This window comes from Mustela putorius, unplaced genomic scaffold (assembly GCF_011764305.1).
Source record: "Mustela putorius furo isolate JIRA1106 unplaced genomic scaffold, ASM1176430v1.1 tig00003942_pilon_pilon_pilon, whole genome shotgun sequence".
Taxonomy (NCBI): domain Eukaryota; kingdom Metazoa; phylum Chordata; class Mammalia; order Carnivora; family Mustelidae; genus Mustela; species Mustela putorius.
In genome coordinates, this window is record NW_025422087.1 from 5,902,266 (window position 1) to 5,926,576 (window position 24,311).

Here is a 24,311-nt window from a genome sequence, read left to right on the forward strand (position 1 = left end):
ACCTATGACTCAACTTAGGAAACCTGCTTGTGAGGGTGGTGTTTTGAATCTCTCCCCCGAAACTCTGTTTCCCTTGGCATATGAGCTTTCCTATTATTTGTTTAAATGATATAGGAATCAAAGAAGCAAATGATCTTTGTCTTTCTAAAATATGCAGTTATTTCCCATTTCTTTCTATTTTCTTTCTATTTACTGTCCTTTCTATAAGTAGGTTTACCCTCTGGCACAGAGACTGTATTGGTCCTGGCCAACTCTGTTGCCAAGGGAAGAAAAATCTATATTCCAAACTCCCTTGCCCATTGACTTCTTTGGTAAAACCGAAAAAGTATTTGAGATGGAGTAAGACCAAGCAGGGGTAGGTAGTGAGCGGCTCAAAAGAAGACCGTCATGTCAGTGTGCTCACTGCCACACTTGAGGGGAGGCCAGCTCCCCCCTCCCCAATCTCTATTCCTTCTCTCAGCCGGCTGGTCACCTTGTAAGTGGTGTGGAACCCACGGAGTGGGGCACAGCGGTTCCCTGACCTTAATGTTGTCCAGCTTCCTCCCCAGGGCAGCATCTCTTTTCCTGAGTTTGCTCTTTGGCACCTGAGCAAAAGGTTCCAATCATTCCTTTCATAGGCCAGGTACTGTCCTGCTCCTGTATATGCACCAACGTAGCTCATTCTTGTTTAGTTTCCCCCCTTTTACAGGGATGGAGGCAGAGGCTCTGAGAGCCAAAGTCACTGGCCCAGTGTTGCTGAGCTACTAAGTGGCAGAGCTTGGATTTGAAGCCACAAGGTGGGAGTCTAGATTCTGTGCATCCGACCAGCGTGCTGTGCTGGTCCTCCTCGTGGAGCAGGCCGTGGAGGCCAGCTCTCCTGGGCCACACCTCTTTCCGTTGCACTTTGAAGCTTTACAGAGAGAATGCCTTGGAAGAACACCTTATAAACTCCTTCAACAATTGCCTTCTCCCTAGCTTCTCTCTACCTGGAGAGCCCTTCCCTGCTGCTGGATATGTTCCCTTGAATGGCCTCAGCACCTCAGGATGTTGGGAAGCAGACCGAGTTTTTCCATGCATTTGCTCCCCCTGGCTTTATTCTCGGGCTTGTGAATGGCACCTCAGTGTGCTCAGCTGCTCCCTCTGCATCCCGGACTCACCTACGCTCCTTTCCTCTCACCAACCCCTATGGACTCTCCCTTCCCTGCCCCGTCTCCTGGTAGCACTGGACTCCTGGACTGCAGATTCTGCTGCTTAAATATCTCCAACACACCGCTTTTGCTCACCACTCACCACGCTCAGGCACTGCCTCATCCGAATTCTGTCCCTTCTCTCCCATTACCTGGCTCCATTAGCTTCCTAGCTGGCATGTTTGTGCCTTTTGTTTTGTCCCCCCACAGCCCCACCCAACACTACTCTGGAAACCTGTCAAAGACACGTTTCAACATGGTGCTTGCTTTGATAGAAGCTTTTCATGGCCTTTACAATAAAAGCAGACCCCCTAACACTGAGCCCTTTCATGACATGGCCCTGCTGTCTCCAGTTCCATCTCTAGCCTCAGTCTCTCTCCTCCCCGACAGGTGTCCATGTCCCAGACATTCCGTCCCCACAGGTGTCCACGTCACATTGTCTTCCCTCCCCACAGGCATGCAGCTCTAGTTCCTCCCCTCAGGTGTCCGCGCTCTGGGTACACTAAACTATTCAAACTTTGACACAGAAACCTGTTTCCAGGCGTCCTTGCTCTTGTAACTTGAAGTCTCTGCTGCTTGGAATTTGCTTGCTCAAGCACCATGTTGAGTTTAGTCCGAGCAGTGCTTTGATCTCTGGGAGCCTCCCTTCCCTCTGCTGCCTTGCCTTGGGTGAGACGGCCTCTGTCTCCACCCCAGGTGCTCCCTCAGGGACTCCCATTAGAGTGACAGCCAGCACAGTGGATGCTTGTGCACTTGGTTGTTGACTGAGGGACTTGTGTCTCACATCAGCTCCTCGGGCAGCTGCTTACTCATGTTCCCCAGCAGAACGGGTGATGCTGGTGCATATAGCCACTCTGGTTTTCTCCTGCACAAATGAAAATGTAAACGAATACTAATGACAGTAACTGCTACGGCCTAAAGCACATAGCATGTGTCAGGCCCTGTTCTAGAAACATAACACCTGAGAAACCATTTGACCATGGGCCACATGCCAGGGCTGGTTCTGTGCTCTGCCCATGTGGAGTGCCAGGGGCCCTCCATCTCCACTTTGGACAGGGATGCCTCAGGGCGGGCGGCTGGAGCAGCTACCCCATGTGTGCACAGCCCCAGGGACAGTAGATCTGAGGAGGCGGAAGGGAAGGCAGGCTCTGCCCTCTGTCGCTGCGTGGGGGTGCATGCGTTTCTGGTCGCTCTGCCTGCCTGGATGATCTTCAAAGCAGGTAATTGGAACTAAGTCAGTCAGCTGTGGGCTGCACATCCTGGAGTTGAAGGCCTCCTCTGGAGGACTTGGAATTCAACCTGGAAAGCTCCAGGGAGCTGGAGCCACTTGGGGAGGAGCTGTGCTGGGTGAAACGTTTCTCGTAAGTAGGTCACAGGAAAGAAAGGGAAGCCCCACAGGCTCCCTCCCACAGTGTGTCAGAAGAGAAAGTGGGGCAGAGCCTGTGTGAGACCCTGAGAGGTGCCGGGGGCTCAGCTGCTAGCTTTGTCCTGGATCCAGAGCTAGGGACACACGGTTCCATTCCCTGCCTCCCTCCAAGCTCCAGGGTAGGGCCCACGACCACCTAGACACCGCCTAGACCCACAGCAAACCATTGCCCCACGGGTGGCTTATGGCAGCATCAGTTGAGCTATGAACACACAGAGCTCCACGCTAAATGCTGTGTCTTATCTCACTTAATCCTGGCAGCACCCCTCTGAGTGGAGTTATTGAGCTTCTCAATGGTTTCTGTTTTTTTTCTGTGTGTGTGTGTTTAATCTGGTTTCTATGATAGATGTTCCTGGGATAGTCTGGGAGGACAAACCAGGAAAGAGGAGCAAAACAGCACGAGGAACTAGGAGGGACAATCATCTTTCCTGTGGGGGCCCCTGGGGTCCCTTGCTCACTCCCAGGAACAAGAAAAGATGGCTGATTAGGGTTGCTTAAATGTGTTGCAATTAATTCCTCTCCAGTTTTCTGGCACTCTAGGGTTTAGGCTGGCCTATAAATCTTAGTCCCAGGTTAGTTGTAAAATCTTGATTTATCTCTTAGAATAGGTGTGCTAACACATTAGTTGGCTTGAATTATTTAAAGTTATCTCGGAAAGGTCTTATTTCTATTGCCCATCCTGATTTGCACTTTAAATATAGTTCCCTGTAGCAATTCACAGGAATTCATGTTGAAAATAGAAAAGGGAAAATTACTTTTAAACAGCAGTTTGGCATATAAGAGCATGATTTACCTTGGAATAGTTCTCCAACTGCACATTAAGGCCAAGCTTTCAAGAATATTTTTTCCCCACTGAATTTGGAAATTAATATGAAGCCAAACAATAAATATCCAGCCCCAGGTGGCCACTCCCTTTGGCAGAGTTGGGGGACCCTTTTCTCCTTCCTTCTTCCCTCCACCCTGGGCCACTGTGTGACAGGTAATTTCTTACCTCACTTGCTGATTTTTCTTACTTCGTCCTCTAATTTTACCGTTTCTCCTTCATTTGCACCAACTGTGAAAGCCAGGATCTTGTGGGTAGGAATTTTGTTAAGGGTTCATTATTTTAAGATTGGGTTTATTAGTGGTATAGCATATTCTGTGCCTTCAAAATGCATTTGGTTCCTTGGTGATTTGTTTTATTTAGATTACGGAAACACAAAGGAAAAACCAACTAGTATATTTTTATGTTTAATGAGGATTATCTTGCCATGTGATTTGCTCTTATACCTGAAAGTAACTGATGCATTTCTTCCCTTATTGCTTTATTTGTTTATTTATTTAGTAAGGTTTATGCCCAACGTGGGACTTGAACTCATGACTCCAAGATCAAGAGTCACACACTGTACTGACTGAGCCAACCAGGCACCTCTTTGTTACTGCTTTAAACATCATACATTTTATTTCTATCATGGGGGAAAGGAGTTCTTAATTTCACAGCAGAGTGTGATAGGGACAAATGACAGTTTTCTTTCTCTCTCTGTGTGTGTGTTTTAAAGGGTATTTTAAATCTAGGCCTTTGTGGTTTTGGAGGAAACTAAAATCTAGTTTACTCTTGCTTCAGTTAAGCTTTGTCTGAATAGAGGTGTGTTGTTTCGATTATGACAAGAAGGGTTTGTGGAATTCACTTGATTTATTAGGAATGTCTTCCCTCCATGTGATTCCTATGTGAAACATTATGAAATGACATTAGCTGCTTACTTATGAAAGGTGACATGTTAGTAACTTGCAGACCTGTTTTCTTTAGTATTGAGTCTGCCTTTGAAAGGGCTTTTGTATTGACATACTCTTCCTTTTACATAGCCATCTGGCCTGCCAAAAAAGTGAGGGAAGACTAAATCCTGGTTATTAGATGATGAGTCACTGAACGTGTTAAACTGAGAAGGTTTTTTTTTTTTTTTAAATCTTGACAAAAGAGGGAATTTTAGCCCAGAAAGCTTTAACGGTGTGTGTTTGGAATTAAGAATTGATGGAGTCAGCAGAGACAGATTTTGGACTCCGAGTCGTGTCTTAGATTGACCACAGTTGTCATATCCTGCAAGTTGTTTGAATGTTCTGTTTTGTGGAATTCTGTGGTGCTGAGTGATATTAACGTGTTGTGACTTCCCTACTAATGCTCATTAGTAATTCTATTTTTGGTGTCTTCTTGAGGGTTTTAAAAAGTGTGCCTGCTAGTTTGGAGGTAAATCAAATATGACAAAACCAAAGAATCAAATACCCAGAAGCGGAATTTAAAATGCTGTTTGGGGTTAAATCTTTCCTCTCAGAATTTAATGAATGATTTGGGCTTTGTGGTTGCCTTCTTGTGTGTGTGTGTGTGTGTGTGTGTGTGTGTAAAATGAGAAAGTGGAGCAGATCTTACTGAGAATAAATTGTTGTTGGGAGGACACACTAAATTTCTTCAATTTGCTTGGTGGATTGTACCTTGTGGAAGGAGCAGACAGCCTATAAATGATGGGATCCCAGTGCCATTGTAAAGACTTGTATTGATTGAATAATTGATTGATTTATGAATATTTATTGACCTTCTTCTGTGTGCTGGCTGTGTTCTAGGTATGGGGCAGGCAGTCAAAACCACATTCCTGGGCCCCTGGGTGGCTCAGTGGGTTAAAGCCTCTGATTTCGGCTTAAGCCATGATCTTAGGGTCCTGGGATCGAGCCCCACATGAGGCTCTCTGTTCAGCAGGGAGCCTGTTTCCCCCTTTCTCTCTCTGCCTGTCTCTCTACCTACTTGTGATCTCTGTGTCTCTGTCAAATAAACAAATAAAATCTTAAAAAAAAAAAAAACAAAAAACAAAATCATGGAGCTTGTAATAAACTAATATTTAAGACAAGCAATAAACAAATATTAGTATGTATTATGGTGGTGAGTGCTCTGGAGAAAAAGAGTGAAGAAGGTAAGGAGGGGTGGAGTTGGGGATTATTATTTCTAGGAGGTGGTCTCAGGGAGGCCTCCTGTAACATCTGCTGTTGTCCACATTCCACACGTAGAGGTTCTTTTAGGTTACGTTTTCGATTTCCCCCTGCCTTTTGAAATGTCATCCTGGAAATGGAAATGATTAAAGGATGTCAGTCATTTGCATCTTCGTGTGAATGTTTTCCATCATTTCCTTTGAGTACATGTTAATGGAGAGAGAACTGGAGGCAGTGGATGTCTGGGGGTGGGGGTGCGTCTGGGGGTGGAGGTGAGGTTGGAGGGGTCCAAATGGAGGAAGCTGTCTGCTGCTTCTCAGGAGGGTCTCCTCCGTTTTCCCGGGAGACCTACCACCGAAACCCCTTGTACTACATTATTACTCTGCCGAATCGGCGTCCAACACTTTTCGTGCATGACTGTTCTATGCCGTTGCCCATTTTCTCCTGGGGACGCTAACTGGAGAAAGCAAACTCTATGAGGTGCTTTTCTCTTAGCTCCTCAGAAGAAATGCACCATCAAGTTAAAGTACATTATTTTTTTGTCTGGTTAACCTTCCTGACTGTGGTGTTTATTATTTTGCTTTGTATTTTCAAAGTCTTCCTGTCATGTTCTTGTTAGTGTTATTATTATTATTTTAAATGTAGAGACTAGGTGTGTCTGGAGGGATATCTTTATCCATTTCTGGGCTCCAACTCAAAACCTGAAATCCTTCTAAATAGGGAGTGATTTGAATTCCCTTCCCCCTCCTGGCCCCATTGCGTGAGTGGGCTCTGTGCAGTCACCCATTGTCTGCACCACACTTCTAACCTGGCAGCCCCTGAGAATGAAAGCTTGCCCCAGATTCAGCTCGGGTGCCTGCCAGGCTCTGCAGTGATTGTGTGAGTAGGAATCTGTACCGCTTCCCTCTAGATTCTTAGAAATTCCCCTTCGCTTTAGAAGGCACCAGAATCAAGCTTGCTGAGAAGGTGTATTTTGTACGCATCTCTTTTTTGTAGTTTATATCCAGAGACACAAATGGATTACAGATTCTAATTTCTTTGATGTAATATTCCTTTCGCTTGGTAGGCTAAGCACATTAGCTTCCCACCGATGAATAATTTCAGGTCCGGAGATGAAGGTGGCCCACGGGGTGGGCTTGTAGCAGTGCAGCTGCTTTTAAAAATGAGCAAAATATGCTTTATTAAAGAACCCTATTTTTCTCATTTTAAGCACAACTGTTGAATGTGAGAATGAATCTTAATTGATAATTTAATGGAAAAATGTTTTCTTTTTTCCAGCTTTTGCTTTGGTTTCTGAAGATATAAAGAAAGAGGTCAAGCAATCTAAGGTACTATTCTCGTGATCAAATCTATTCTTCCTGTCTGAGGTTCATTTGTATTTTCTTTAATGGGAGCTGTAATGATTTTGTCTTTCAACAGTTATCATTTTTTTTAATGGATTAATGGAATGTTGGTCAACATAGATTTTTAATCCCTAGTGGCAAGCTACACATAAGCTTAAAGTCCTTTAATAATGGTTTAAGCAGACCAAGTAGGTTTCAAATTTCATTTTAAGAAAAAGTATTTTGAAGTGGAGTTAGACGTTTTAGAAGTCTGGCTTGGAGACTGTAGTTTTGTCTAGTCTGACCACATCTAAACTTGGGCTTCATTTTCCCAGTCTGAGAAAGGAGTCTTATACTATGTCCCTGGGGTCACAAGAGCCTGACTATCCCTCTCCCTGAAGGTGGCACTATGTGAGTCCCCAAGGGTGACTGCCAGGCTCCTTGCATGGTCGGACCCAGGAACCGAGACCTGAGGGACCAATGAAGACAGGACAACTCTTATCCAAATCACAGAGCTGCTGCTTTTTTTTCATCATCAATTGCATTCAGGAACTTTGCTTAAAGTTTACCATATAGGCTTTGCATTAGATGAATTTAGCAGATGAGAAAGAGAAACAGTATTTTTTTTTTTAAAGAGAAACCATATTTTAAAAATATAAATTGTCTATATCATATTAGTTAAGGCTCAGTTGACTTGATTTTTTATCCCACAATTAGTGTAAAAGCATTTTTAAAAAGGATGTTTCTTTTGTCAACAGAGTATTATCTGTTCTAACTGTGCTGTGCGTTTCCTATACAGGAACAATAATAATGATTTCCTTTGGTTTTAAGATCCTTTATGGTTATGGTTAATAAAATATTCTCAGACATTTAATTAACTTGATCTTCTCAATGATCCTGTTATTACTAAGCAAAACAGATATTCCCATGTATAAGCACACCTTGGGGATAGTGTGGTTTTGGTTCCAGACTGCTGCAATTAAGTGAAAACCATAAGAAGGTGAATACTGCATTAAAGCAGGTCAAATGAATTTTTTTTTTTTTTTGGTTTTTAGTGCATAACCAAAGTTGTGTTTACACTGTATTGTTGTCTGTTAAGTGTGTAATAGCATTATGTTTAAAACATATACCTGAATTTAAAAGTACTTTACTGCGAAAAGAAAAAAAAATGCTGCCCATCACTTGTGCTTTTAGCAAGTTGTAGTCTTTTTGCTGGTAGAGGGTCTTGCCTCACTGACTGATCAGGGTGGTGTTGCTGAATGCTGGGGTGGCTGTGGCAATTTCTTAAAATAAGACAACAATAAAGTTTGCCCCATTGGTTGACTCTTCCTTTCATGAATGATTTCTCTGTAGTGGCTGATGCTGTTTGATAGCATTTTACCCAGAGTAGAACTTCTTTCAAAACTGGAGTCAGTCCTCTCAAACCCTGCTGTTGCTTTATCTACCAAGTTGATGTAATATTCTAAGTCCACTGTTGTCATTTCAACAATCTTCACAGTATCTCCACCAGGAATAGTTTCCATCTCAAGAAACTACTTTATTTATCTATGAGGAGCAGCTCCTTATCTGTTCAAGTTTGATCATGAGGTGGACCCATCTTCAGGCTCCATTTCTTTCTTTCCTTATTTTTTTTTTAAATTGAAGTAGAGTTGACATACAATGATACATTAGTTTTAAGCATACAACATTGTGATTAGGCAAGTCTATAATTCTGCTATGTTCCCCACAAATGTAGCTCCCATCTGTCACCATACAACACTATTACAACACCATTGACTGTACTCCCTGTGTGGGACATTTCATCCCCATGACTTATTTATTCCATAGCTGGAAACCTATACCTCTCTACCCCCTTCATCTGTTTTGCCCATACCACCATCCCCCTACCCCCAGTTCTATTTCTAGTTCTAGTCCTCTTGCTGTTTCCACCACAAATGCAGTTAGTCACTGCCACTGCTGAAGTCTTAAATCTTTCAAAGTAATCCATGAGGGTTGGAATCAACTTCTTTCAAACTCCTGTGAATGTGGATATTTTGACCTCTTCCCATGAGTCATGAATGTTCTCAATGGTATAGTAGATTAGTGAATCCTTTCCAGAAGGTTTTCAACTTTCTTTGCCTGGATCCATCAGAGAATCACCATGAGATCATTCATCTCATGAAACATGTTTCTTTTTCTTTATTTATTTTGAGTTTTCAAGAATTTTAATTACAGTGTAGTTAATATATAGTGTTACATTGTTTCAGGTATACAATGTAGCAGTTCAACAATATTACTCAGTGCTCAGTGTACTTTTTTCTTTCTTTCTTTCTTTTTTTTTTAATATTTTATTTGAGAGGGCCCTAGGATTTTTGGAATGGTCAGTTAGCATTGGTCACCAGCTGTGTTATCCCCCTAACGTGAGAGTCCTTTGAAGCTGTGAAGCCAGGCATTGATTTCTCCTCTCTAGCTCTGAAAGTCCTCAATGGCATCTTCCAGTAGAAGGCTGTCTTGTCTACACTAGAAACCTGCTGTGGTGTGTAGCCGCTTTCATCACTATCGTAGCTGGACTTTCTGGGAGAACTTGCCGCAGCTTCTCCCCCAGCCCTTGCTGCTTCACCTTGTACCTTCTGTTACGGAGCTGGTTCTTTCCTTCAACCTCATGGACCAACCTTTGCAGCTTCAGACTTCTCTCTGCAACTTCCTCACCTCTCTCAGCCCTCCCAGAATCACAGAGACCTAGGGCCTTGCTCGGGCTGGGCTTTGGCTTAAGGGAATACTGGGGCTGGTTTGCTCTCCCCAGACCACTCGAACTTTCTCCGTATCAGCAGAAAGGCTGTTTCGCTTTCTTATTTGTGTGTTCACTGAAGCGGCACTTTTAATTTCCTCTAAAAACTTTTTCTTCACATTCACAACTTGGCTAATGTTTGGTGCAAGAGACCTAACTTTCAGCCTATCTAAGCTTTCAACATGCCTTCCTCGCTAAGCTTAACCGTTTTTAGTTTTTGATTTAAAGTGAGAGATGTGCAACTCTTGCTTTTACTTAAACACTTAGAGGCCACTGTAGGTTTGGTTACTAATTGACCTAATTTCAGTATTGTTGTGTCTTGGAATAGGGAGCCCAGAGAAGAGGGAGAGAGATGGGGGAACAGCCAGTTAGTGGAACAGTCAGAACACAGACACCTTTGTCATTGAAGTTTGCCATCTTTTATGGGTGCAGCTCGTGGCACCCCAGAGCAGTTACAATAGTGAATCAAAGATAGCTGATTACAGATTATCATAACAAATGTAATCATAATGAAAAAATTTGAAATATTGTGAGAATCACCAAAATGTGACACAGAGACACAAAGTGAGCAAATGCTGTTGGAGGAAAAGGCACTGATAGACTTGCTGAATGCAGGGTTGTCACAGACCTTCGATTAGTAAAAAACACGGTATCTGCAAAGCATGATAAAGCAAAGCACAATAAAACGAGGCATGCCTGTACAGCAGAGAAAACTTAGCCGCTAAGAAGTTATGTGATTTGACTGAGGTTACTGGCAGTTAAAAGGCACCTGGGTGGCTCACTTGGTTAAGCAACTGCCTTTGGCTTGGGTCATGATCTGGGGAGTCCTGGAATGGAGCCAGGTATGGAGTTGGGGGCCTCCCTGCTCCACAGGGAATCTACTTCTCCCTCTCCCTCTGCCCATTCCCCCTGCTCCTGTGCTCTCTCTCATTCTGTGCTCTCTCTCTCTCAAATAAATAAATAAAATCTTAAAAAAAAATAAAAAGTGAAGTCAGAATCTCAATTTCCTGAATCCTTGAATTTTTCATACTGTAATTTTATATAGCTGTGTGCATTGTAATATGTGTGTGTATGTGTATGTGTGTTTGACAATAATAAAGCTCATTTGTAATGAATTTGAAGTGCTACCTAAGGGATAGTAATAGGGAATTAATTTGAATACAAATGAATTGAATTAATACAATTCATTTTGTATAATGAATTGAAAATTACAGCCTATACTTTCAAGCATAGGTTCTAACTCACATTCTCGAATAGGGTAATATATATGTATCTGTCTTCTGAAATATATATATATATATATATATATAAATATAAATAGAAACAAGGTGAGTCTTACATCTTCATGTCATTTTTCACACAAAGGTATTAAAATCCTTGAAAAATATCCCATTTGTGCTTAGGCCACGGAGCCAAAAAAGCCGTTGATCCCTTGAGGAGAGGTAGTAATAAAATGTCTACTGTGGACCATACCCGAGACTGGGAGCTGGAGAAGAATTCATTTGCAAGGTCACCCTAAGTCTGTAGATGAACCTGGACATGGGAGTTAAGGCTCTTACCAACAACCACGTTAACTTGGGATTATCATTAGTTGATCACCCTTGGCAGAACGGATCAGGACCTGCCCCACCAGCTTGCTCAGAAGCAGCTGCCTTCCTTCCCCCTCAGCTCACTGCTTGCTTTATTCAGGGGTGGCAGAGTTGGGGGGCGCTTTCTGGAATGCAGGCGGCCCTGCTTAGGGCTGGGGCCTGCCCCACACATCAGGGCCTCTGGTGGCTTCACGTCTGAATTCTGGGTGCTCGCCCTATTGTTTCTCCTGGGGCCTGACCTCTGGGCCTAGGCTCCTCTTCTAGGTTCCTGGACTAGAACCAGGTTTCTGATCTAGTGCAGTTTTCAGGGGAGCCTGCCCACCTAGCCTCGTGCTCCAGGCCACAGCACCCCCTCAGCTCTGGTGCCCCCCTCAGCCGTGGCCACATATCTGCCTCAACCTGTAGTCTTGCCCAGATTTACCCGCTGTGGTAACTTATGATATTGTATCCTGTGTGATGTAGGGGTAGAGTTGGACACTGTGGTTCATGTCCCTCCTCCAACACTGATAGGCTGTGGGACTTACTGACCCTTTCTGCTTCAGCTTCCTCATGTAGGAGATGGGGTAATAGGACCTATATCAAAGAGCTGTTTTGAAGATTGTGTGTGTGTGTGTGTGTGTGTCCACCACTTAAAAGAGTGACGGACCCTATTTATTTATTATGTTAGTCACCATTATTATGTTAGTCACTAACATTTATTATGTTAGTCATCATTAGTTTTTGGTGTAGTGTTCCATGATTCATTGTTTGCATATAACACCCAGTGCTCTTGTAATACGTGCCCTCCTTAATAGCCATCGTTGGGCTCAACCATTTCCCCCAACCCCCTCCCCTCTAAAACTGTGTTTCTCAGGGTCCACTGTCTCTCACAAATAGTCTCCCCCTCTGGTTTCATTTTTCCTTTCCTTCTTCTAATGTCTTCCATGCTATTCCTTATGTTCCACACATAAGTGAAACTGTGTGATAATGGACTTTATCTGCTTGACTTATTTCACTTAGCATAATCTCCTCCAGTCCCATCGATGTTGATGCCAAAGTTGGGTGTTTATCTTTTCCACTGGCTCAGTAATATTCCATTGTATATACAGACCACATCTTTTTTTTTTTTTTAATAAGATTTTATTTGACAGAAATCACAAGTAGGCAGAGAGGCAGGCAGAGAGAAAGGAAGGGAAGCAGGCTCTCTGCTGAGCAGAGAGCCCGACTCTGGGCTCGATCCCAGGACCCTGGGATCATGACCTGAGCTAAAGACAGAGGCTTTAACTCACTGAGCCACCCAGGCACCCTGGACCACATCTTCTTCACCCTTTCGTCTGTTGAAGGGCATCTCTGCTCTTTCTACAGTTTGGCTATTTGTGGACATTACTGCTATGAACATTGGGGTGCACATGGCCCTTCTTTTCACTACGTCTGTATCTTTGGGATAAGTACCCCATAGTGCAGTTGCATGGTCATAGGGTAGCTCTATTTTTAATTTTTTGAGGAAACTCCACGCTGTTTTCCAAAGTAGCTGCACCAACTTGCATTCCCACCAACAGTGTAAGAGTGTTCCCCTTTCTCCACATCCTCTCCAACACATGTTGTCTCTTGTCTTGTTAATTTTGGCCATTCTAATTGGTGTAAGGTGGTATCTCAGTGTGGTTTTGATTTGAATTTCCCTGATGGCTAATGATGATGAAAATTTTTTTCATGTGTCTGTTAGCCATTTGTATGTCTTCTTTGGAGAAGTGTCTGTTCATGTCCTTTGCCCATTTTTTGACTTGATTCTTTGTTTTTTGGGTGTTGAGTTTAAGAAGTTCTTTATGGATCTTGGGCATCAACCCTTTTTCTGTAGAGTCATTTGCTAGTATCTTCTCCCATTCCATGGGTTGCCTTTCTGTTTTGTTGACTGTTTCCTTTGCTGTCCAGACCCTATTTAAATGTGTACCTGATATGACAGCAAGAGATACCTTATACAGCCTTTCAGATGGAACATTAAGTCAAAATAAAAACAGGAACCATTGACCTTACCACTTTTGTCCATTAAATTTCTTTTATGGTGTTAGTTGACTTCATATGAAGTAGATGTTCATGATGATAAAGATTAATAGTTAACAACTAGTGAGCATTTTCTTTGGGCAGGTGATATGCTCAACGTTATATTACCTAATGAAGTTATCACAATGACCCTGTAATGTAGGTCTTGTAATTATTCTTCTTGTTTACAGATGAGAAACTGAGGGCTGAACTAGTAAGTGGTAGGGGCAAAATTAAAACAAAGGACCAGCTTTTAGCTGAGTCCACTGATGAACACATTCTGACCAATTCACTTCATTCAACATCTAGGGGATGGCAGTTGTTTGCAAGTGGGTACAAGATGCCATTTTACTTCTCTTCTTAGAAGATTTCCTATGAGATTCTTTGGAGGATGTTTTATCTTTTCATGAAGGCTTTGTAAATGAGGCAGTACACATGTGGATTGCACATGTTCATATCTATCGCGTCTTCACAAATAAAACCTACACCAAAGGGTGACTTGGATTTGTCTCTTCCCAGCCAGGGTAGGAGCTGCCTGTGGGGTAGATACATTAGTAAGAAACTGCTTTCCTATCTGAATAGCAATTCAGTTGACTTACAAAACTTTAACAGTGAGCTCATTTTGACTGATACTGATAGTCAGTGTAAGAAACATGTGGCAGCAGAGATAATAAAACGAACCACGTGTTTCTTCTTAGAAAGAGCTAAGCCTTTTCATGAGGAAAGCTGGAGACAGAATTTTAAATGTCCTGTCAATTCGTTCATTTAGTCTAATTTTCTTTCTCAAAGGGGAAATTGCTCAAGACCGTTTTCGTTCCATTCAGTTCATTTAATGCGGTCGTTCTGGGATGTTTTATTTTTACAGTTTACAAATCGAGCCATTCGAAATGGTTAATCATTTCCGAGCTATTGTTTTCAGCCAGTTGGAACCGCAAAGCTTAATAACAAATGGAAAGATGTGTAATTTTGGTTGATTTTCTTTGGTTTCACAAAGAGATGTGGTAGGACGTCCAGTTGATTTCCAGCTTAAGGTAGTCAGGAAACACTGAGTTCAGGGGTTTTTTTTGGTTTTGGTTTTGTTTTGTTTTAAATATTTCAGCTTATGGCTACAGGTGATTTTTGTTGTGGGTGTCACTTGGAGCTCACTCTTAAGCGTGCTTTCTTCTGGTACATGTTTTCCGGAGAATATGCCTCTGGAAGACAGGGCATGCATTATCCCACGGGTGGAAAAAAAGGAACATGGGGAAGAACTCAGAAGACCTGGATTTTCATCCTGGTTCTGTGGCTAGAATGACTGTTGGACTTCCAGCAAATCCTTTACCTGTTCTGAGCCTCCATTTTCTCATTTGTAAAGTGGAGTGTTGGGTTGGATCATCTCTCTCTCTCTCTCTCTTTTAAAATTATGATAAAATACACATAACATAAAATTTACCATCGTAAACAGTTCTAAGGGTACAGATCAGCAGTAGTAAGGATATTCCTACTCTCCTGCAGACAATCTCCAGGACTCTTTCCATCTCACAAAACTAAAAATGTCCCCAGTAAACAGCTCTCTGTTCCCCGTCCCTGGTCCCTGGTAACCACCCTTCTACTTTCCATTTCTATGAATCAGACAACACTGTCAGTGGAATTGTACAGTATTTGCCTTTTTGTGTCTGGCTGATTGCATTTAGCGTCATGTCCTCAAGGTACCTTGGCGTAGCATGTGCCACAATGTCCTTCCTTATTAAAGCTGAATAGTATTCCACTGTGTGTATACACAGTATTTTCTTTACCCACGCCAATGCTGTTTGTAAATCTAAACTTGGAAATTTTCTACCATCCTCATCTACTGGCCAAAGCTGTGGCCTTGAAAGGAGCGGGCAGCTTGATCAAGGGATGGGCAGCAGGTTAGGGGTGAATGCTGATCGGCATTTCTGGTTCTGAGGCCAGCGCTGCTTCCCCGAGGGCAGGCTGTGCTCCTGACCAGCGGTGGCGTTCAGAGCATGGGAGATGCAGTGATTCCATATGTGCTAACTTACAATGATGACCCAGCTTTGGTTTAGCACAGTTAGAGAAGCAGCGCAGCATTCCAGTATTTTTTAGTGGGCTTTTCCGAAAAGTCCGTGTTTTATCAGGACTAAGTCAAGTGTCACTTGGTCCCGAGGCATAACAAAGTGGTACCCAACCATGGGGTTCTCCTCCACTCAGTGGTATTTCTATTCTTGAGACAAAGATAATTGCAGGAAATGCTGCAGAAGATAGACACTGTCCTGTGTTTCCCTCTCCGCCCTCCCTCTCTTTTGTCACGGCCCCTTTGGCATTCTGAGACTCCTTCTTTTTCTGGCTGTATCTTGGCTTTTAAGCTGTTCCCAGTTTTGTTGGTAAAGGCTCACCAGTGCATTTCTCCTTGCAGTCTGTGAAGAAAATTGAAGGATATTTGCCACTATCCAATTGTTATAATTATAGTGAATGGCAGTTGAAAGCAGAAAAGGGCAATTAGAGAGAAAATTCCTTCCTTGTCTGCCAGAGAAGACTGTGAACATGGCAGAGGTAGCTGCTGACACTTTGCTCTTTGTCAGAGAAATTGTTTACGAGCCCCTCCCCCGGTCCACCTAGGCTCAGGATCAGGATTAGGACCAGGTGTTTCTGTGCACACGTCTGGATTTCTGTGTCCAGAGCTCTAAAGCTCTGAAAGGCCCCTTCTGTGCTCACGAACTGCTGGCTGATTGCCTTCTTGGGTCCCGCTGAGGCCCCCAGTGCTGCTCCTCGGGTGGAAGAGAATGTGGTGGTGATGTTCTAGATGCTGATATGTCCGAGCCCACAAGGTGATAAATCCCATAGTTAGTGGGGCTCATCGTCGTGAACCACGCGCTGGCAGCGTTGAGACTGCCTCTGTTTTGTGGGCCGTGCTATGGGATTCGCGGGATTTTTAAATGAACTCTCCCCAGAACATTATGAACCAGTTAAGCCTTAGCAATCCTCTTTGCCGTCTTGCCCCAAATGTTACTGTGTACCGTGCTTATTTTTTTGGTGTTTTGCTAGCCTTGTGATGTGGGGAGATTTATCTTTTTCTCTTTTATCCAAAATACAGAATTTGGAGAAAAGTGGTGTCTCAAGGACAAGTGACATAGGTAAGTAATGATTTTTTTTTTAACTTATGAGTATGTACCCAGGTATATTTCTTGTAAATTATATTTCAGTGAAATGAATTCTCTTCCTGATTTTCTTTATAAGGTCAGTACTGCTGTGCAAATGTTCTGTCTTGGGCCTGGGCCCACATCTACCCTCACGCAGACCCGAGGAGAACACTTTTCGCATCAACAGAGTGACATGTGATTTGTACTGGGAACAACAGCCATTATGTTAGATTGAATTCCCTTGACCCTTGTTTACTGAGTTTCCAGTAAGGGTGGAGGATTGGGCCAGGTGAACACTGAGGGGGCGATGGGGACAGTAAGACAGAGTCTCTGTCATCCGAGGCCCACACTTTGTGGAAGAGAAGGACTCCCCTCGGCCTGGGGCCCGATTTTCCACTTGCTGACTTGCAGACACTGCTTTCCCCATGGGTCAGCTTACCCACCACACGCCAAACCCGTCCTGAGAACGCTGGTGCAGAAGCAGCTACTCGCATTGTTATGGACACCCCTGCCGCCGTCACGGCCCCTGTGTACCCTTACTTGTCCCCCACTTCAGTGTACTGTGAGCATCTTCAGAAATGTGACCATGACGTCACAGTTGTCGTTGCTGCTTTCTGGCATTGTGAGAAATAGGTCCCCGTATGGTGACAAGAGGACAGAGAAGACTGACATCTATGTGAACTTTGTCGATGTTGGTGGTCCCAGGGTAGGCCGTGGGGACCGAGGTAGACTCTGGACAGGAGAGAAAGGGCACACTTTCCTTTCTAGGCCTTTCTTTCACAGGCCTGGGCTCTGCAGAGTCGGGAAGGCAGGAGAGGAGCCCTGGGTGGCCTGTGCTGGGGTCCCGGGCATGCATGCCGTCAGCTCTAAGACTGGCATATTGAAGGAGCCTCGTTAGTTCAGTGCTTTCTCTTCTATATGTTATGACACCCTGGATGACTAGCCACTTCTCCCTTTGTGGAGATGTTCTTCCTGCTGCCAACACTTGTGGGTTTGGGCATTTGTTTTTGTATTTATTTTATGAAATTTGATGAGGCTCCTGGGGCTCCTTATAGAACATGATTATTATTTTTTATTTTTAGGGTCGGGAGGGTAGGGGGGAAGGGAGAGAGAGAATCTTAAGCAGGCTCATGTCAGCACGGAGCCTGATGTGGGGCTCGATCTCATGACCCTGAGGGATCATGACCTGAGCGAAAATCAAGAGTGGGACGCTTAACTGACGGAGCCACCCAGGTGCCCTGAAAATCTGAAGATGGTTGTTAAATGAACTAATGTCACTAGTCTAGGATATGGGCTTGAAAGAACCAAAGGGAAGTTACCTGGGTAAGTAAATCAGCACTCCTGCGATTACAAATGGCAAATCTAGTGATAGGTGCTTTGGTATCGGCCTATCCAAAAAGACCTCGGGGCCTTATTTGCCACAGTGTCAACCTGAGTCTGCAGGCTTGGGGGCGTTGGGGGGTGGACTGCAAAAGCAGCCCCCCAGGAGAATCAGAGTCTCTCCACACTCAGGGTGAGGTGGCCTTTTTCCTGTTTCGGCTCACTGCCTGGTCAGGAGATGCATGGGTGACAGTTACTCTCACCAAGTAGAATACAACTGGAGTGGCTCTTCATGCACGTGTGTGCGTGCGTATTTATCCCTCAGCCTAAACTCCTGAGTCCGCTTGCTGTTCGGCTTTTATCAGAAGAGTTGCACGCTGATTGCTCATCAGAGAGACAGCGGCAGGATGGAGTCTGTGTTTCTACATTACCTCTGTCCCCGAGGGATTAGTGCTTAGTAGACTAATTTCTTATCAGAGAAATAGACTAATTTCTATTAGTCTATTTAGTCTATTAGTCTAAATAGAGAACCTTTGATTTCTTTTTCCTTCAAAGAATTACTATTTCTCCTTCAGGGGTCTTTTCTAGGGACCTTCTTGGTTCCATCACCTTTCCTTAATGCTCTGCAGCTTACCATTGGCCTCAGGTTCTTTCCCGGTCTTGAGTGATTTATCTTCCTCTTGTGGCCCATCGTGCCCTTCATTGTCGTCAGGCACTCGGTGTACGACCCCTTTATTCCTCTTTCGCCTCATCACCAGTAACTGCCCGATTTGCACCCTATTTCTCAGCCATTCCCAGCTGTTACCGTTTTCAGGGCCCTAATTCCACATGCTCTCCCAGACGTCACCGCCCTCTCTGTTGAGAAGCTTCTCCCACCTCTTCTGTGGCATCCCCAGGACATAGTATCCTCATCACTTTCTGTGGAGGCCCCACTCTGTGGGGTCCTGGATGGCTCCATGGCCCTTCCCGTTTGAAAGCTATTACTCTAAAGATGCACTCTTAGTGTGCACTTAAATCCTTCATGGTCTGATCTGGCTGAGGTAGCCTCCTCCTCTAGCTTCATCACTGACTGTTCCCTTCATCTTTTTCTCTCAAGTACCTGACAGACTCCCCGGTCACCAACTCCTGATGCTGCAGAGAGAAGGCAGGCTGTGGGCTCTGTGATAACCCTGCTTCCTTCTCCGCCTCTGATCTGCCACCCTCTCTGCCTGGGTCTGCAGAAAATTGCAGCATTTTAAAGGAAAGGCAGGAAATGCCCCTTTCCAGAAGGTCTGCTTGCACTTGCTCTCCCCCCTCCCCCACCCCATGCTCCCGTAGTTCCCCACTTGGCTCTGTACTGTAATGGCTGTCTTATTACCTTGGCTCGGGCTCGCTATTGCTGGGACTGTGCTTCCCTCTCTCAGCACGCCAGAACCTTGCCCTCAGTATAGACTTAGGCACATTTGCTGGATGAGTGCCCAGAGCACGTGTGATCAAGGATAAGAAGGAAGGTGGTGGTTTCCTAGTAGCAGAAAAAACAAACACAACCCACAGCATGTGACTCAGGTGCAAGCAAAGGAGAAGGATTCACTTTTTTCTTCTTGCAAACCCTCTTTCCCATGTGAAAGGACCGTTGTCTTTGTGGGAGCAGTGGGAATTTTGCTGATCTGGTAGAAGAAAAGGCAGGAGTTGATTACTGCAGTGTTAACCTTTTGACAGATGGATTTGCTCTTTTAAAAATCCTCTTATGAATTATTTTGAACATAGGGGAAGCCACAAAGAGTGATACAATGAACATCCATGTATCTACCAACTAGTTTAAGAAATAAAACATTCCTGATGTAGCGGGAGCCTTATAATGTGGTCTTGATTTGGTGTTCTCATGTAATCTTTTATATTTTCTGATCACATGTGATATATCCATCTTATATATATTTGTGCATATCTTTTCACAAACCTTTGATTTATATGGTTATTCCTTTGAAGCTTGCTTTTGTTTTTCAGTCTGTAGGATTCACCTATAATATCCATCTGGGATGATGCCTCAAGTACCTGTTCATTTTCATTGCTGCATAGTATTCTAGTTGGTTTATCTTATTAGTGGGTATTGGAGTTGCTTCAAATTTTTTCCTTTTACACAACCCTGCTGTGAGCACTCTTATTCTATATCCTTGTTTATGCATATGCAAGTTTCTCAAGGATGATTAGTAGGAGTGGAGTTTCTGGGTTGTTGGGAATGTGCATCTTCAGCTTTTTTTTGCAAAATTTTGCAAAAATTTTTCTCTCAAGTTTATCTCATTTTTAACAAAAGTAAGTCTTTATAACTCCTCTTTTGATATATCACTTACATTAATGTTTCAATACAGTAGAACAAATACTACATTTCAGTTGAAACATGAGATACTTGTACAAGTCTTATCTGTATGTCCTACTTATAAAGCCAAGAAGCTGATTTGAAATAGAGGTAGGTATGTGGAATGTTCATATTTATATAAACCCCCAAAGGAAAAGAATTAGGTCATATTCAATAGCTTGTTGAACATTTCCCTTTAAATTTTTTATTGAGTTTTAACCAAAGAGCATTTGGGGTTATTTTTAGGATCTAGATGGCTCACTGTGGAGCTATTTGCTGTATGAATATTTGAGTGATTGAATAAATGAATGGAACTATAGAACTGAACATGAAAACAATAAAATATATGGGATAAAATTAAAACCAAATTATGTCTCTGAGTCGAGGTGTTAAAAGGAAAGGCACATGGTGGGGGGGTTGGTCCCCATATTTATTGCTATAAGGTGACTGGAGGCTACAATTTATGTGAGGTCTGCCTTTTGCCAACGCCCCTTTCTGGGCACAGGGCAGTGACCCTAGGGCTGTTTCTATCTGTTGCCTTATTGCAAACTCAGAACCTAATGTGCTTCTCCGTTGTGGGACCAAGCAACCATCTTTGCTGGCAAGACCTCCAATTGTCTTCCCTGGTCAGGTGGGCCTAACATTCAAGGGTTTGCTCTGTGCTCGTCATTGCAAGAAAACTGGCCACCCTGAAGCGAGAGTCTAGGGGGCTGGCAAACACTGCCAGTGTTGTTGTAGATTGGCTTGTATGCCACACTTCTTGTGAGGCTCCTGTGGAATAGTGGCTGTTTTCCTGGAGATAACATGTAATTCTGGCCAGGAGCCCTGTGAAGTAGAGTAGAGATTATGGAGTTATTTATTTGCAAGCTCTCGTGACCTGATGGTACAGAAGTCGTCACTGTTGATTGTCACCTTAAAGACCCATCCAAAACATTTTTGAAGTGGTGTTATTAGTTTGCTAGGTTTGCTGAAACAAAATGCCACAAATTGTGTGGCTTAAAAATGGAAATGCAGGGACGCCTGGGTGGCTCAGTTGGTTAAGCAGCTGCCTTCGGCTCAGGTCATGATCCCAGCGTCCTGGGATCGAGTCCCACATCGGGCTCCTTGCTCAGCAGGGAGCCTGCTTCTCCCTCTGCCTCTGCCTGCCATTCTGTCTGCCTGTGCTCGCTTTCTCCCCCTCTCTCTCTGATAAATAAATAAAATCTTTAAAAAAAAAAATGGAAATGCATCTCACAGTTCTGAAGGGGGGATGTCTGAGCCCAAGGTGTGGGCAGGGTTGGTTTCTTCTGAGGCCTTTGTGACTTGTAGAAGGCAGTCTTCTCGCAGGGGCTTCATATCATCTTCCCTCTGTGTATCTGCGTCCAGATTTCCTCTTTGTGTAAGGACACCAAATATACTGGCTTAGGTCCCCCACCAACAACCACACTTTAACTTGAGTGCCTCTTTGTAAAGACTCGGTTCCAAGTAAGGTCACATTCGGAGGTCCTGGAGGGTTGGACTTGAACCTGTGGTGTTTGAGGGATGCCCTTCAACCCATAACAAGCCACGGTGCAAGGTAGGGTTATGTGTGACTCATTAGAAGGCTAGTGGCAAGCAAGATTTTCAGCTACCGGGGAAGCTAGTGTTGTCGACGTTTTCCTACTTTCTCACATTTACCAGTTGTGCTTTCGACAGACGCAGGAGCAGGTGCACATTTGTTACTGCAGATTTGATGGAGTACAGTGAGCTTATTTGCTAACTTCTAGGAAGGATGTTTCAGAGATCAGTTCAAAAAGAGATTTTTGTCGCTATGATTACATTTAAATGGATTTTTTTATGGCCCGAAGGCTTGCCTTGCAGCTTTTCTTTTTTAAACTTGCTTTTAAGTTTATTTCAGTTGTTGAAAAATAAATACCTGAAATCTTTTTTTTTTGGTTCTAGATTTAAAAGGAATTGTATTTGTCATCCAGAGTCAAAGTAATTCTTTTCATGCAAAGAGAGCAGAACAGTTAAAAAAAAGCATCTTAAAACAAGCGGCAAACCTTACACAGGTATGTAGTGATGGCTGGGATGTCTGCTAGTTACTTGTTTGTTGTTGCTTTCATTTTTTCCAGAGTACTCCATATGTAGAGAATCCATTTTATTTAGATAGGAGTAACTCTTCTGACTTGTTTTGTTTATTTAATATCAACTTGTTTAAAATGTTCTTATTAATTCCGGATGCTCAAAGTCTCACTTTCTAAGTTCTTATTTTTTTAAATTTAAGAGACTTGCATAATTGTGTAGGACTATTGTGGTTTTGTCATAAAGTGTGATAAAAAGAAGTGGAAGGAATAACATTATAAAAGCAGGGCTTAAAATAGCAGGGATAATTAATATTCAAAATTTTAGTACCAGGTTCTTAGGCAATTTTCATGTTGAAATAACATTTTCATTAACCTTAGTGTTTCCTCCATGAGTCTCTTAATCTGTTTTTTAATTGGATATCATTAATTGAACTTTTGGGTTGATTTGTAATGCAATATCCAAGAAGGATTATGGAGAGAAAGATCGACACATGCAGGTACATATTTTAATAATGTTTAAAATAGGCATGAACTGAATCTAAAGCTGCTATGAATAATGCTGGAGGTTTGGGTAAAGGAAGATCTACCTTCTTGTCTTGCTATAGAGATGCTTTCTTTAGCGGAGCAAAAAACATTCCGCCAACCCTGCTCACTACACTGCCTTGCTGTGGCCTTCAAGACACACATGCTTGTCTATAGATGAAGGCCATCCCGCAGCTCTGTTGGCAAGAACTCTTTGACAGGAGATGTGTGTCTCTGATGGATTGCTTTCTTTCTGTTGGTGGGTACTGGGAAATAAAGGATTGTAAATAGCCATGGACAAATTAGCCTTAATGGTATTCAAGGCTGAGATAGTGCTGAGCATAAGGTTTAGTTGTGCTTAACCTTTAAATGCTTTACCTATAAAATTCATCCAACCTCCCAGCATCCTTATAAGGACAGGTCCTTGCCTCCCCTCCTTGGAGCGTCACAGCTTCTCAAGGGAAAGGAAAGACTAGCATGCTAGAGACAGATTGTTTTTTGGTAATTGGAGATAGACGCCGGTGATGAGTTTAAAATACTTCTTTGTTTGGTTATGCTGAGTGAAATAAGTCAAGCGGAGAGAGTCAATTATCATATGGTTTCACTTATTTGCGGAGCATAACAAATAGCATGGAGGACAAGGGGAGATGGAGAGGAGAAGGGAGTTGGGGGAAATTGGAAGGGGGGATGAACCATGAGAGACTATGGACTCTGAAAAACAATCTGAGGGGTTTGAAGCGGCAGGGGGGTGGGAGGTTGGGGGAACCAGGTGGTGGGTATTAGAGAGGGCACGGATTGCATGGAGCACTGGGTGTGGTGCAAAAACAAGGAATACTGTTATGCTGAAAATTAAAAAAAAAAGAATAGAGACATTATAATATTTTTCTGATATTAAAGTCATTGAAAGAATTAAAAAAAAATACTTCTTTGTTTGGAAACCCAGCTTTGGAGATTTCCTTCTACTAAACCTTATCTGATTTCGTCAGAGAGACAGACATGAAGCAACCTTTACTGGATGGCTTTGTTCCATTTGCTCTCCTAAAGCACTAGTGGAGTGGCCAAATGAAGGCCAAGGCAGAGAGGATGGGGAATGTGTAGCCTGAATAATCCTTCAGTTGGGTTCAGGCAGGCATTAATGGAATTTAGTTCAATTAGGCCTTGGCAGTTGCCTTGGATTGCATGATCAGTAATGACACCAGGACAGACTTACGCATCACTTACTCATATGAGTTAAGAGCTTGTGTATCTTTATGTAATCATGTGTCCTTGTTCTCAGAAATCCCTTCCCTCTCACAGAGGGAATCATGTCTTTTAGATTATGTATCTTCCCCATTTAATCCAGCTTGTTCTGCTTTTTCTTCCTCCTGAGCACCTTAAACAGAATGGGTATTCAGCCTATGGCAGTGGAATTGAATCAAGAGGAAATTGAACAAATTAAAATGAAAATTTGGTTTAGGTAAATTATTTTCTCTATTTAAAATTTTGTGGTTAATTCTTAAATTGATAATGGTGGACCCCTCTCATACCTCTCTCATAAAATAGCTATTTTACTTCTTCCAGTGAAACAACAGAATGTGGAGAAAAGAGTTGTATAAAAAGATTGAGTATGAGTTGCTTCTAGGAAAATAGGATCTCTTGAATAAGTGAATCTTCGAGAGACAGTATGGAGAAGAAGAAGAAAATTCACTTGACTACATTAATGCAGACAACATAGCAAATGAGTTAAGGAAGGTGG

At 43.1% G+C, this 24,311-nt stretch overlaps 1 protein-coding gene across 2 annotated transcripts in view; it reads left to right on the forward strand.

Moving 5' to 3' along the window:
• B3GLCT (beta 3-glucosyltransferase) overlaps positions 1–24,311 on the forward strand; it is a 116,861-nt gene that overhangs the window by 7,652 nt on the left and 84,898 nt on the right. For both annotated transcript variants that reach the window (XR_006603540.1, XM_045069531.1), the window contains exons 2-4: positions 6,823–6,872; positions 16,312–16,351; positions 21,930–22,039. Coding sequence is in view for 1 of the 2 variants with exons in the window: in XM_045069531.1 (XP_044925466.1) it covers positions 6,823–6,872; positions 16,312–16,351; positions 21,930–22,039 (200 nt within the window). In the remaining variant the exon portion in view is untranslated. The remainder of the gene's footprint in view (positions 1–6,822; positions 6,873–16,311; positions 16,352–21,929; positions 22,040–24,311) is intronic.